Source organism: Dasypus novemcinctus, chromosome 20, assembly GCF_030445035.2.
Source record: "Dasypus novemcinctus isolate mDasNov1 chromosome 20, mDasNov1.1.hap2, whole genome shotgun sequence".
Taxonomy (NCBI): domain Eukaryota; kingdom Metazoa; phylum Chordata; class Mammalia; order Cingulata; family Dasypodidae; genus Dasypus; species Dasypus novemcinctus.
Window position 1 is genome coordinate 42,555,117 of NC_080692.1, and position 15,995 is coordinate 42,571,111.

Here is a 15,995-nt window from a genome sequence, read left to right on the forward strand (position 1 = left end):
TGTAATGTAGGTCACAATAAGCACTTTGGCTTTTACTCTGAGTAAGATGGAAAGCCATCAGAGGTTTTCAGCGGAAGAGTTGGTTGACAGATTGCCTGTTAACTGCTGGCTTCAGGGGCAGTGTGAGAATCTTGTCAGGGTTGGTGGAGCAAGGGTAGAAGCAGGAAGACCAGTTAGAGGCTATTAAAATTATTCTGTTGAGAAATGATTGTGGCTTTGCAATAGACACAATGAAAAGTGGTCACATCTGGTTATTGGTTTGGGGCGCCTCATCTAACTGATCTAATTGGATTAACCTATTTGTTATTTGGCAATAAAAATAGACTATTTTTTGCATGCCTTCAAGTATACTCTCCTTGTCCTCCTGCCATGAAAAAAAGTAGTGAATAATATCATGAAACACATGACCTCTACAGTGATATTGCACAAATACTGTTCCTGAGAACATAGTTTGTGATTTCTGTCTTCCTTCACAGATGAAGTACAGCCTTAATATTTTTCAAAGCACTTGTGAAAAATATCACCAGTGAAAGACATTTTGGTCATTTTGTTCTCACGTCTTATCAGAGCCAGAAAAATGCATTTGGCATTTAATGAGATAAACTGTGCGTTGATCCATTTGGCCCTTAAATAAGTATCCTGTCGTACTTAAAAGCAGAGAAAAAGAGCTCATTACCGACTATTGACTTACGAGATGGGTTTTTGCAAATTTGGCCTTAGGTTAGATTTTGGCCTAGGTTCATCCCAAAATACAGATTGGGGAAGAAAATCAGAAGTTATTTTCCTACCATACCCCACTGTCGAAGTACTTCTATTTTATTTCTCTCAGGCCTATAAAACGTCTCCCGTTAGAAGTGTGCTGGTCCCAGGGTTCAGAGCAAGGAGCCAAGCAGTGGGATTCATGATCATTCATTCAATTATGCATTTACTAAGCATTAAAAAGTTCCCTCCTTCTACTTTGTTTTCATCTCAAAGAACCAGGTAGCTGGCCGCCTGAGTAAGGACAAGATAGGTTTTCCACTGAGTGTCATTGAAAAGTAGGACGTCTTAGCCTGTGGGAAAGCTTTGTTCCCATGGACCCTAACTGATGGCGACTTGAACTTAAACACATTAAAAACACAGAAACTCAAGCCAGCTATTGGAACTCAAAGGCCCAGGCCTTTACCAGCAGCAAGTGCTTCACCCACGTATTCTGTTCCTTCTTTACTGCAGGGTTGGGTCGCCAGCCTAACCTGAAAATTCTGATGTTACTCTCCTGACCCTTCTGTTCTTATCAAGTTGACTAAAGCAGAAACGAGCAGTCTGTGGCTTCTACTCACTAATGGCTTCCAAAATTCCAAAAGCCAACTGGCCATCTTATTTTAAAATTTAAGCATCCTATCAACCATGATTTGATACTGTAGCTTTGGTAAACTTATCTTTGGAATTTCCCTTTACAGCCAAGAAAGTAATAACTGTTGGGCAGTGTTCGTAATTACTAAAAATTGGCCATGCAGAGCAGATTTAGAACTGAAAGGGGAGTCAGTGGCCATCCACTTTAGCTCCCTTGCTTTACAAAAGACTAAACTGAGGCCCAGAAAGCCAAATCACATCTCCACAGTTGCGGAGCCAGACAGGAAACCCAGGTTTCCTAATTTTTAACTCCATTGCTTTAGGCACTTTGTAATTTTAACTTCAGAATTCATATTGCCCAAGATAATTACCTTGATCTAGCCTGATACTTAGATGTGAGGAAAAAATTAAATGAGCACTGATAACTTCTGAGATTTGCAAAACTTGGAGCTCTTTCAGGAAACGCAGAATAAAATGTTTCAGTATGGTATCTTAGGGAAAGAAGGCTTTTTTCCCCACCTCATAATTAAATCGGAAAGATTCCTACAGCGAACTAAGAGGTTTCTAATGAAGCACTAAGCTGCATTTAGACTTGGAGCAATGAAAAGCTCTTTGTTCTCATTTCAAAAGGTTCCAGTGCTGAACAATTTGGCTCCCAAGGCAGACGTGTTTTCGACCACCTGCAGTCTCTAATCTACGCAAATTTATTTGGTACAAACTTTCTTCTACGTCACTTTACTCAGTATAATTCCAGAGAGGTTTATTGCTAATGTTTAACAGCATTAATAAGAGAACAGCTGTTCTCAAGGGGTCTGCCCTGAAAGGAAAAGGAGAAAAATTGAGCTTTTGTTAGCTTCATCCATAGGGATGAGTTTACTGTTCCAAATGTGTATATCTTTCAGATGGAACTATCACCTTGAGCAGTACAGTGTGCCCTATAAATGTGGTTTAAGTCTGTCCTTCAGCCAGTGGTCATCGGTAACTCTCTCGAGTCAAAGGACCGAGTTAAAATTTAGTAACATTTCAAAATTTCTTTTCAACAGAAGCTGATTTGTACTTCACTACTACAAGAATTAAGTAGAACAGACAAGTAGAAGAGTAATTGGTAGAAGAGTAATTTTTAAAATTTCCTTTTAAAAGTCTGACGTATTAATGCATTTTACTGACTTTGACTGAAAGAATGCTTTCAAATGAATTCGTCGATAGGGCCCATGCCTTATGGACCCCAACTGTCACTGGCACCAGCCCCTCAAGCTGTTGCAGTGCTGCTGGCCCATCTGCGCCCAGTGGGTTAATACTCATCATTTATGTCTCAGCTCAGCTCTTTGAAAAAACTTTATTCCCTCACAGACTGAGGCTTTTCTGTGTTGTTATTTTTGATGTGTATGTCTGTCATAAAACAACACATGTTTTTCAGTTTTTGTCATCTTTGTTTTCTCTCATATGGACTATAAACTCCTTTAAGTCAAGCTCTGAGCATAATTGGTCTTTGTTTCCACAGAATCCAGAAAACTGTTTCCCAAAAGTAGGTGGTCAGTGTAAGTTTAATGATCCATGTGAATAAAATAATGAAGACAGTAAAGATTTTTTTTGTCTTCTTGCTTCTGATATTGCTTTTGCCATGCCCATCCACCCAAGTAGCAGTCATTCAACTTAATAACCTTTATCATGTGCCTGTAAGAGTCAAAATAATTCAAGGTAATTTAATGTCCTTTTCCATATGGCATTTTTAAATGGATCTTATTGCCCTATAAACTATAAGAAGTTTCTATGGCATATTATAATAAAATTGTTGAAGAATCACTAGCACTTCCACAAAAATATTGGCAGGTTCCTGTGGCACATTCCACAGCACTTGGCATTTTTTCTTATTGTCAATATTTTTTTTCTCTTTCTCCTACAGTATGTATTATAAACCATGTCTAGATAGTTGAATAGACCCAAACATCCCTTCTGATCATCCTGGTAACTTGTACTGTTAACTCATTAATGTCATTTCAACTAGATCAGAATCTCCTGTACTCCAAAGTTTTCATATCATCGTCATTTTTACCACTTACCAACATGTCACCATTTACATGGACCTGTGGAACAGAAATTAGAGAATGATTCATTTAGTAAGCTGTCACTACAAAAGTCTGAGGGCTCTGTGAATGCAAACACAAGGGGGAAATGCTTCTGTCTTTAGGGACGTTTATAGTCTAATCAGAAGATCTTAGCCTACATTGTAAATTATTGGCCTAAGTCTAAAATGGGCATTCAGAGGAAGGTGCAGAGAGTTATGTTATATTCTGGTTGCTTAGAAAAGACCAGATCTCTTTTTTAAGCTCAAGACCAGCTGCCTACTCTGCCTCCCCAACTGACGTCCCCAAACACTTCAAGCTCAACATACCCATACTCATACCCTTCTAATCAGTTCTTGTGAAGTGTCTGTCCCCTTTCTCGGTACATCTTACCACTGTCTACACAGCTGATCAAGCCAGAAGGGATTTTCTTTGATTCCTCCCTCTTCCTTGTTTTTTCCTAACCAGTCATCAATTTCTGTTGATTCTACCTCACAAATATATCTCAGAGGCATCTACTTATCTTCATTTCCACCACCTCCATCCTTTCCAAGCCACCATCATCATGCAACATCTTCCCAACTGGGTCATTTCCCATTCTTTTATCCAGCTTTGCTCAGTGCAGTTGTACCTACTTGTTCACTCTCTGTCTTCCTTCTAAAGCAGAAGCTCCATGTTGGCAAGTGTTGTATCTGTCTTATCTATCAATCAATCACCAGAATGTAGTACAGCACTTGGTACATATTGGGTACTTAGGAAATATATAAGGAATTGGAAGCCTAAATAGTGAATTATGACATTATTTCATATAGTCATCTTTAAAGAAGAATTTGTTCTGTTGAATTTGATTTTATTATAGTTCCTGAATCAAGAGGTACATATCTATAAAAATTGTCTTTAATACTTCCACATTGAAAACTTAAAATGATTTGGTGATAAGAAAATATAATTTATACATTTATTAAGTACATATTTGCTTAACCTTTTCATGTTTAGAGTCTGTACGAGGCTGAATTTCTTCAATGAACTTATGGTCTAGTAGAGGAGCTAATACCTAGGATGTATAAGAACAAAATAAGTTCCATAAAAGAGCTACAATATTGAATTTAGAATGCTGTTCTGTTACAAGCAGCTAGACTCCACTCAGATGAGTGTGCACATGAAGAGAAGTTTGGGGTTCATGAACACATATTGCTGGCTGGTATCGGTGCTCTCTGCTCTTGTCTCTGCTGTACCCGCCTGGCAACCTGGCCTTCATGAGGCTGGCCCTGTACCCAGCTCTAAGTCTATATCACCCCAGACACACAACAAAAGGAAAAGCGGTCTCCAACCCCCTGCGTGTTCTCTTTGTCATTAGGAAAAATCCCAGAGGACTCTGGCCTGGCTCGGGTTACATTTCTACCCATCATCAGCCAATCGTTGTGACACAGCTTGCGTTGTTGGGAGATGGGTGGGGAAGTAGAGATTCATGATTGACAATCTTTTCTTGAATCACATAATTCATGGGAGGAGAATTTGGGATGTGCAGGTACCAGAAGAAGAGATAATGAGAAAAAAAGTGGAAATATCTACACTAGGAGGAGGTATATGTGGACTAACATGAGAATTTAGGGGAGAGAGAGAGTTAGTTTCAGAAGGAGGGACAATGCCAGCTTGAAAGTACAATAGTTCAGTGTATACACAGAAAACAGAGCAGTTAAGTCTAGCTAGAGAGTAGGCTGCAGAAAGGGGAAGGCTGCAAAAGGGTGTTTGTGGCAGCTTGCAAGAGAACCTTGAATAGAGTTTGAAATGAATTTTGTGGTTCTCATCAATCAGAAAAGTAGTACCAAAACTTTCTTTAAAGGAAATCTAGTATACTTCTGTGAGTTGAATTGGTTGGCAAAATAAAGGAAGACAGCAAGAAGTTACTCCAACAGACTAGGTGAACATCTTGATAATCTGAATGGAGTGGTGGTAATACTAGGAACCAGCAGAACACTGTGTTAGACATCACTGAATATTAAATACTGCTCAAAGACGGTTCTCAGTGATCTATTAACAGCCAGTGCTGTCTTCCTCTTGTTTCCCTACTCTTGAAAACTGCACTCTTAGGAAATACAAATAAGGTGATAACTCTGTGTATCCCTTTGGTACTTCATACCTATTACACATCTGGAAGAAATCGACTTTCGTGTGCTCAGCACACAAATAAATAGTGTAATTTGGTGTTTTCTCAGGAAAGAAAACTTTCAACAGGAGGAAAATCTACTGCCAAATAACTCAGCACCTTTTGCAGAACCACAAGATGTGGAAGAAAGTCATCGAAGATGAGCAGCGGTCGGCGGGAGTGGAAAAGCCGTCCCTGGCCCAGGCCCCTCAGCTGCCTCCCTCAGAGCAGATCGAGGCCATCAGGGAAGAGGATGAAGAGAAAGGCAAGCCCAGAGGGGAGGAGAGCCCAGCCGCGGAGCCGAACCAGTGACAGTGGGTGGAGCGAGCGGTGTTTCCCAACAGATGACTGGTCACAGACTCTTTTCTCGTCAGCACAACACTTAGACACAACACTGTAGAAATATGAGAAGATGGGCAAATGGTTATTGCATTTTGGGATTCTTCGCTTTTTATGTGTTTTATTTTTACAGTGAGGTACATGGTTAAAAACTCTTGCTTATAGAAGTTTTCACACCGCAACACCAGCGTAGAAGGATTTTTTTTTTTGAGGAGAAAAAGGATATATATATATGTATGTGTGTGTATATAAGCTCACACATAGACACATGTAAAACATATTCACACACACGCATATGTATGTGTATATACACACGGAAAGCCAGGTTTACTGGCTCCACCATTTAGTAGCATTCGTGTTAAAATATATAGTGGTCACTGTGATATAATTAATCATAAGGAAAACAGATCACAAAGGAAATGGTGCAGCTTAGCAAAGAAATGGTGCAGCAAATGTGGGTTACCAGTTAAGCAGCTTTTGCTCTTAATACTGTGGGCTCGAAGTTCCAGGACATTATTTGAATTCTGATACATCCTGCCAACATCGTGTTTGTGTGTGTGTTTGCAAGCAGGGATTGAAAGGTTGCTTGTGTGTGTGTGTGAATGTAAAGGAAGATTTTTGTAGTCTTAGTAGTTCATAAGAGTAGCTGTAGCAGATGACTCAGTACATGTGAACAAAGAGCAGTTCTTTCGGGGGCGCCTGTGAAAGGCTGCCATTCCGAACGCCCTTCTCCATTTAGCAGCAGTGAAGGGCCCTGGCAGGTGGAGTGCACTCACTGACTGCAGGCGAGGGCCACGTGTTTGGTACTACTGCCGTGCACCACTGGGAGGCGCCCTGTGACCAGCCTCAAACTTGGAGGACCCAGGCATTTCCCATCGCTTGCCTAACGAACGTACAGGAGCTGTGTGTCTGTGAGTGTGTGCGTCACTCACCAACATCAAATCGCCATGTAAAGGGGCGGTGTGTTTTACACATAACCACCTAAGGATGATCGAGGGCAGGTCCTTTCATCAGCTGAGAAGGCCTGGGAAATTCCATGTAACAGTGCCCCCTGTGTCTTCTGAAGTTGCTGCAAAACATGGGGTAGAAAAAGAAAAAGGAAGAGAGGGAAACAGAAGCCCACTCCGGGGTATTGAGCTAGCAGTGAAGGAAAAGACTTCAACCTAGAGTTTTGGTGGTGACACAGTGGAAGCCAGATTCCGTTGAAGGTTGGCTTTGGGGGTGGGGGGAGGTCCCCCTGACAACGCCTGTTGTGGTGGGGTGGGCTCCATCAACCATCTGGCCCACGGCCATGCTTCTCTTGGCAGGGGAGATTGTAGAGGGATTATTGTTTGGGGATTGGGCCTCTCGTTGAAAGTCTATTTTTTTTTTTTTGGTTTATTTGTTTATCTACACCTGTTTATGCTGTGAGCCAAACCTCTATTTAAAAAGTTGATAGATATTCACTTTCAATATTTTATTTCATATTATATTTGTCATGAATAGTTATCTTGATGTAAATATAAAGATTTTTTTTTGTTTCTGTAGATAGTGAACTCTTTTTTTAAAAAATGGGGAAAAGGGAAACATTTTTATAAAGTTATATTTTAATCACCATTTTTATACATCGTAGTCATCTCCCAGCCCCGTAAGAGAGTAATGATTCATTTTCGTGGAGGTCTATGGGCAGCCACTCATCGACCTATTCTAATTTAAATGATAATCTGATATAGTTATTTTATGCCTATTAAATGAGGATGCTGCAAAGAATGTTTTTTCACTAGTGAGTTTTGCTTTCTGAAAGAATTTTGGGTCTATGTTTCCCAGATGAAAGAATTTCTTATCCAATACAGAATTTTTATAATCGGTGCCCATCTCTTCCCAACACTTTTTGGTTATAACTCTTCCTGTAGTACTTTACATGGACCTGCTCATCATAAAAGTAATCTTAGCTGCTAGGTAAACCTTGTGATTTCTACTTTCATTTCCTCTCACATCATCGAAAGGAATGCTTACATTTAAAATGTCTTTGCTTTTCATAAATGGGTATTGTATTTTTCCTTCCAAAGCAATAGTTTTACAATAATCCATGGTATTTTTCATATCAGGAGAAGATAATACAGATCAAAAATAAATATGGTTTCAAGGTAAATTTTCCAATAAGTGTGGAACATGTGAAAGGAATCAGATACAGACTTCTACCTAAATAATTAGAATATATTTCAGTATTTTTCTGAGTTAACACCAGGTCTTCATTACTTAGGACTTACTGAGTTGTTTGTTATTTTCTTAGTGATGCTTGTATGTATCTGCATTTGCAAAAATTACTGTGAGTCAAATATATTTCCCCAGTGAATTTAACTATTCTCCTTTCCTTGCAAGTAATAATAAAACAAAACCCCACACATAAACTTACATACCCTTGTATCTAATTACTTAACAAAATTAATTTTTCTCCTTTCCCAAATGTCCTACATTTCTCAAATAAATATGTCAAGGAAAATTTTCTAAGTTGGGAGCAAGTCAGATGTCAGGGAACAAAAATATGCTGAGCGCTGGTGAGTTCACAACCTTATATTAGCAGTTTCCTCAAAGCTTCATGACCTCTAGTGGGAGGCCGCTCAGCTGCCCCAGTGGAAGCCTCAGCAAACTGCCTGGTTTTTGTTTTCTTGTTTGGTTTGGTTTTAAGGTACATCAAATAGTAGGAATAATAGTGGCCAAAGCAATGAGAACCTCTTCATTTAAAAATTGTGTTCATCATTCTAGGCATAGTCATAGTTCTTTTCCAAAAATAAATTGCCAGTATATTCTACCTAGATGTTGGGAGGGAAGGAGGATTCATCAAGAGTGTGACTTCCATCCCAGAGAATGCCTAGGGACAAAACATTAGTGACATTTGCCTCCTCCTTGGTGACCGCAATATTACTGTCCACTTCCAACACCAGAGCTTACTTTCTATGGTGCCAGTGTATTTGCTGCAATATACTAATTTTTAGGTAAGCCTATTTGTAGGTGCTGTTAGGTAAACTCTGGTCTTTCAAATGAATGCATTTCTCATCCATTTAGGGAAAGGGATCATTGTAGAGACAACCACAAAATCAATGGTAGGAAAGGTTGAAACTGGTCACCATGTTGCCAGTTGTCCACTTTGTCAAGTAAAAGACCTGTTACGTTCTGAGTGTCACAGAGGTAGAACCTCTTTCCAGGAATCTTTCTAAGCTGACCATTAGAATATTGTTTCCATGGTGAAAATACCACTTTTGCTATTTTTTTTCTTAAATTATAAAATACTTTTTCTCTTGATGTCATTTATGTAAGACCTGGTTTTGCTCTCAGTAGGAGATGCAGACAGAAGCTCTGTACAAGAATACATCTATATTGGTCAACTTCTGAGAACTGCAGGAATTTCCTCATGTTTCAGGAACCACCCACTTTTCTAAAAACAGAATCTCTAATTCTGTCTTTTCCAATTTGACTGAATTTCAGAACAAATTCTAATACTGCAATCACAGTAAAACGAAAGAAAAGGAGTTATATATCATGCAGAATGTTCCCACTAGAAGAGATGTATGTTCACTGTTGATTTGCAGTGTCCCAAGCTCCCTACCTCTCTTTCCCAGAAAACTTACTTTGAAGGTAAAAGCTGTGCGAAAGGCATGAGACTCAGGCCTATTCTGTGTTTAAATGATGGAAAAATATAAATTATTTTCTAAGTAATAAAGATGCAAATTATCATTATATATGAAGTCTAAAGTTTGAAATGACTACTTTACAAAAGTAACCTATTTGTGGGATGACCTATAGAGGTGAGTAATACAAAAAAACACATATTTGACTTTGGGAGGTATTTTTGGTGCTTCTAAGTCAGTATGGGGATCTCCACTGTCCTCATCATTTACAAAATAATAATGAAAACCACAATTAGTGTCTTTTGTCTTTGTCTTCCATCCTAACACTGATTCCCATTTAGTACCTTTCCTGATTTTTATTTCACTTTGGAAATACATTGCATTTTCACACTGGCGAAAGGTTCCACTGAAACAGAGTTCCGTGAACCTTGATAGTCTAGGATAAATAAATAATTCTCTGTATTCTAGTGATTATCAGGTAAGGAATGTGAAGAAAAAATCAATAAAATTCCGTATACAGGCAGCCCAACTTCAGATGATCAAAAGCTAAATCTCTGTGGACTTTGAAACCAAAGTGAATTTCTTTCATGTACTTTCTCTTACCAAGCAACAAGACAATTTATGTATGAACTTTGTAGGCCATGAGCTTCTCTCATGATTTCCCCATGAAGTAAAGCTATGAATTAACTTCCTGATATTATGAGTCATTCTTACATCTTCAACAAAATTCAGCTTTAATATTAGAACACCAATTAACTATTTTAGGTGAAGAGTATTCTAAAAGTAAACCATTCTTAGAATTTCTAGTCCTGAGGAAATGTACCAGTCCTATCAGTTTATTTCTCTATAAAATATTCAAATTCATATTAGAAATTCAGTTGGGATGGATTAAACTACAAGAACTAAGGTGATGGGTTAAATTGCAAATTACTAGTAAAGAACTTAAATGGGAGTTTTGTATATGTTAAACACTAATGAACCATGGCCAGAGAAGAACAAGAATATATTATTTTTTAGTCTGTATTATCCACATGGATGACAGGCAATGTGTGCTGTACCTGAACACATTGCATTTGCCAAAAGAATGTTGCTTTAACCAAACCTAATCTTGCTTTTGCCTTACCCAAATTGATTTTTAGGTTCACACTATCAAATCATTCTAATAATACATTAACAGTGGTAGCAAAAAATAATGAACACTGCGTTGCTAAATACGTTTCAAGATACAAAACTGAAGAAGAGTAAGGCTTTATTTACTTGGTAGAACTCAGTCTTAATCTGCTGATTCAAATATACTGGTCCTGTATAAGTCATTTAAGTTCAGTTGAGACTGTCAAGAATATGGAATTGTATATACATGGAAAAACAAAATTGGCTTTTGAAATATGCTTAAGGCTCTTAAAAGAGTTCAGATCCTTTATGGAAAGACAGCTAATTCTCCATATGATGCTTTTAAAGCTCATTCCCTAACAGGTGTTGGTACTCTTGGATTACTAATTCCCTAAGGAGATGTGGAAGAGAAAAGAAAGCCAACCCTTCATTAAATAAGTCAGTCAAATAAAAATTTCTTCAAAGAAAGTATTATTAAATCATCGTATGTAAGTAGTATTAAGAATATTTAAATATGATTTCTTTTCTTGAAACCAATTTGTTTTTAAAATGTTTATTTTTCAATTACAATGAGACCCACAAAATGATGTTCTATGGTATTGAGATGGTAAATATTTTGAAACAATAACAACTAGTACTAAGGAACAGAAATCTAGGAAGAAGACATTTAAGTTTTTTCTAGTGTCCTTCATATCTCTGGGGATGATTTATGAAGGATCCAATAAATACATGAGTGTGATAGATAAAAATAAATTTAGTCTCCGTAATTTAACTTTGAGAATAAAAGATACCTAGGTTCTTCTGAATTATTCCAGAGAAAGGAATGTATTATCCAGCAATTTATCATGGTTTAGGGTCTATTAGGGTCTGTTTTATTTTACTAAATTCTAACACAATTAAAAACCTAAATACTTATCTTTACTACTAAGAAAAATCTTATTCATCTTAATGTTTACAAATGAAGCACTGACCAATCAATAAATTATATCCACTATATTCATTGACCATGATAAAATAGTAGGTTAGAATTTGAAATTCATCAGTAAGAAAGTAATATAGAAATATTTTTTAAACCTCTAATACTTTAACCAAATTTTCAGTGTCAGTGAAAGTGCGTATTTCAACTGAAACAAAATAGAGTAGGGAATTCGTTCTTTTTACAAACAAAACAAAAAGTCCAACTCATAAGAAGAAAGGTATAGTCCTCTTAATTACTTCTCTAATCAAAATTAGTAAGGGGAAAATTCTTCGTTGCCATAATGTATAAGAATGCCTTTCACCTCAAATTCTAGCTCACCAAGTTTCGTTGTGAAGCCCAAAAGCAAGGCTGTGGATTGGGAGTGAACACTGCATAAAACTTGAAGGACCCTTCTGGGATACCCCTCCATCTTGGTGACAAACCAGCTTAGTTATTAGTTACTCTGGATTAAATTGACTTAATGATCCATATTTCAATCCTGTTGTCTTCCTTTACTACAATGAGCACTTCTACATATTTCTGAATGTGAATTAGCCCTTAGAACTTGGAACCTGCTGCTTGAATACCTTTGAAGGGAAAGATTCTTTTTCATGTTAGTAATTTTGTTCCTTATATAATAGCAAAATACTCAGATGTTTAATGTGAATTTTAAAGTAATTGTTTAAAAGTGGTCTTTTTATGTATATAACTTGGTTAGTAGAATAGTTCTTTTACTTTTCTTTTCAAAATTCCTCACTGATTATTTTTAACAATCAAAATCACATACTATGTCACGTTTTGTTTTAGCTATTTGTAAGTATAATCCAGTACTATAATATTGCTATCTTAAAAAAAAAACAAAAAACCTAACATTTATAGTATAATCTCCATATCACATGTTAGTGGGGTTTTAATGGGTTTTAATATAACTTTTAGTATATATTTGTTCACTAGTTAAAAAATACACTAAGAATTTTATCTCTGTGTCAAATACTTGCATGGGATTTTTACTATACTATGTTTGCTCAACTGGTGTTTTGAGGTTTTTTTTTTTCATTTATGAGTGTTTTGTGTATTTCTTAATATATTTTCACAGAGGATCTCATACCAACTTTGTTTCAACAAGGACAATTTGCTAGTTGATAAGCGCTAGTTATAAATATCACTGAACTCACTGTCTCTAATATTTCTTCCTAGAGATTTTTATCATGCAAATCACAAAATGAAAATTGGTGCTTTTATAAACATTCTGGAGTTATCAATGCAAAATAATAAAGACAAGCTTCTCTGTGGTTTTTATAATGTTATTAGGACATGTAGCTGAAAGAATTTTAACCTGAGCATAGAGTATTTCTGGTTTGGTTGTTTTGGTTAATTTTATTTGGTTCTTGGTGTTGAAATATGTTCTGATTCCCAATGGAGCAATTGTTCTGGTAAGTCATGTCCTCTTCCTGATGACAAGTTGTCATCAGGAAGTTCTAATTAGCATATTCCCAGATATCTGACTTTGTAGAATATTTGAAAACCCAGGAGTGTTGGATTAACTTAATCCTGTGTTCCTAAAAGGCAGTACTTTCTAATAACTGTCAATCAAAGTGACAGTTCAAGGGATGTTATTTGTCTATGACAATTTTTAACCATGTAATTCTTACCTTTCTCAACTACCCTGAATTCATTTATTGGTAACCGTAAAAGTTTTATTCAACTTTTTAAAAAACCAAGAATGAGGCATTGGAATTTAGGTGGTCATTTTGCAACTGTCATCAATCTTGTACTCTCAGCTGCATATTGTACTTAATATATGTAGCAATACTTAGTATCGTTAACCACAAGTAATTCTGAAGTGATTTAGTTAATAGCTGATATTTTGTAAAAAGTAGAATCTGTACAGGAAAAAGATAAATTGTATTTATTTTTATTATTTTTTAGCTTAGACACTGTAATGATGTTCCCTTTTTGCCAGAATTACTGGAAGTGCCTCTTGGTTTTATAGATATATTATAAAAAATACACATATATTACAGTAAATATATATTCAAAATTATTAGAACTGTGTGTCATATATGATCAATGTGGATGTTGCAATGTGAAGATAATGTACAATATAAATATAATTCTGTGGTATCATATTTGATGTAGTGATTTGTGGAGCCTAAGTCCTCCATCTTCTGAAAGTCTCCTTTCCTTTCATATTCAAATGCAGTTTCTTGGTAACCAACCTCCTTTGCACTGTAAGACACCCAGTGGCCTTCCTATGATTTCCAAGCAACACTGGTATGTGTGAGTGTGGGGGTGGAAATCTCCCTCCCTACACTGATGAGTTGCCATCATCTGTTCTTTTTCTAACCAAATAGCACCCAAACCAAGAAACCCAGATTTCTAGCACCTACCTTCAGACGCCTGGGAAATACGCAATGCTGCAGTTACTGTACAGGGCTGCAATATGTCCTCCAAAGATTGTCTTTGGGTACCTAATACATGGAGTCATTTGGTTCTAAATGCTCAAAGGAATTATTTTTGTTTTGCATGTTTGAAAAGTTGCAAAGGAGTATTTGAGTTAACTCAAGGATAGTCCTCAGAGACAAAAACAAAATGTGATTTCTACGAGAAGTTCCAAAGGAATAATTCTTTAATCTATATATACTGGTTTTCCTATTACCTATGAGAGAAAAAAAAATCCAGTTGCCAAGCCTGATGTATTCAAAACTCCCTTGAGTCTGAGCCAAAAGTATTTCCCCTCCCCAAAAGAAACCAGTCATTTTACTATTTGTATTTCTATGTCTTAGGCCAATTATGTCAGTGGAGTATTTACACAGTGTCTGAACACATACACTTTCTCTCCCTGTGTGTACACACACACTTTCTGCCAACTATTCACAGCACAACCAAGCAAAAGTGACTGTGTCTTCTTCATCTTTTTGAGATGTGAAATTTATCCCTCTCCTGGGACTTTCTTACAGTGATGTTCTCAGCTCAAGGGAGACAATAACCAAGCATTCCAGTCTTCATCTTCCTCTGTCCTTCCTGCAAATAGACGTCCTCATGACCGGTCTTGGGTAAGGAGAGGTTAATTGGTGTGGTAGGGTGTGCCCTGGTGAAGATGGGTAAGTTCTATGGAGTCTGCAAACAAAAAAGATGGCCACATCCACTGCCTGTACTAGAAAGCCTTGGAGATCAGGTGAGTGGGACCTTGGTCAGTCTAATCCACGCTTGGTCCAGCCCTACAGCCCACCCCTACACTCACCGACGCACACGGGGTAGAGCTTCAGGTATGATACCAGACCCTGACAATAAAAAGAAAAATAAATTCAGCTCTTACACAATCATAAAACTGTCTGCTTGGTAGAAGAGAATTAAGTCTTGCTTATTTTATAGCCCTGGAGCTGTATGACCTGATTGTTTTTTTTCTGACATCACTGCTGGAGTGAGGAAGGAGTCCAAGGCTCCCCTCTGCTGCTATTGGTCAGGTGTGAAGTTTTGTTAAGCCCCTGGGATCCTCTGTGCTACTGAGCCTCGACAGCTGGACTGCGGGAATGGGATGGGTGAAGGATATTGCTTCCCACTTTGTAGTGAGCACTCAGGGAGGTAAACAGCTCCTTGGTGTTTTGTCAATTTGACTGACTTTTCCCTGGCAGATGCTAGAGGTGAACTCATTGAAGACCTGTGTCTATCTTCAAGGAGTCTGGAGTAGGTAAAGATGATGAGTTGGTTTTCTATTTCCATAATAATAAATTACTACAATTTTGGTGGCTTAAAATAAGGCAGGTTAGTCAAAAGTCTGGACAACCTTGGCTGGGGTCTCTGATTGGGGTCTCACAAGACTGAAAGCAAAGTTGTCCCTGGCCTGGGCGCTTATCTGAAGGCTCTGGGAGAGAATTCACTTCCAAGCTAACTCTGGTGGTTGCCAGAATCCTGTTCCTTGTGGTTGTAGGGCTAAGGCCCTTGTCCTTGCTGGTGTTGGCTGGAACCTCCTTCAGCTTCTGAGGGGAGCCTGCATTCCTCCTGTTTTTCTGCCCCCACTCCCATCTTCAGACCAGCATCAGCAGGAGAGAGTCCTCGCCGCACTTCGAAACCTTCTAACTTCCCCCTCTGTCACGTCTCTTCTGCTTCTAGGTGGAGAAGGCATTCTGCTTAAGGGCTCATGTGATTAGATTGGACCCAAGTAATCCAGAATCATTTCCCTATTTTAAGATCTGTAAGCCCGATGACTTCTATAGAGTGTTTTTGCCACATAACTTAGAGATTTGACCATTCCCAGGATTGGGTGTTGAACATCTTTGGGAGATAGTAGTCTGTTTCACAGAGGAGAAAAAGAGGAGAAACCATGTGAAGAAAATGAAGACAGGTGGTCCGCACAGTTACTCCACATAATAGAAGCTTGTGCCCACAGTGAAGTTAGTGGTTCAATTGCAGAAACCAGCCACGGGGAAAGCAGGAAA

At 37.8% G+C, this 15,995-nt stretch overlaps 1 protein-coding gene across 2 annotated transcripts in view; it reads left to right on the forward strand.

The window, feature by feature from the left end:
* Positions 1–13,600, forward strand: part of PDE3A (phosphodiesterase 3A) — a 326,093-nt gene extending 312,493 nt beyond the window's left edge. The window contains exon 16 of one of the 2 annotated variants that reach the window (XM_004473228.5): positions 5,612–13,600. In XM_004473228.5, the coding sequence (XP_004473285.3) occupies positions 5,612–5,853 (242 nt within the window). In that variant the 3' untranslated portion in view covers positions 5,854–13,600. The remainder of the gene's footprint in view (positions 1–5,611) is intronic. The other variant, XM_058282866.2, reaches the window with a different exon arrangement.
* Positions 13,601–15,995: the final 2,395 nt, after the last annotated feature.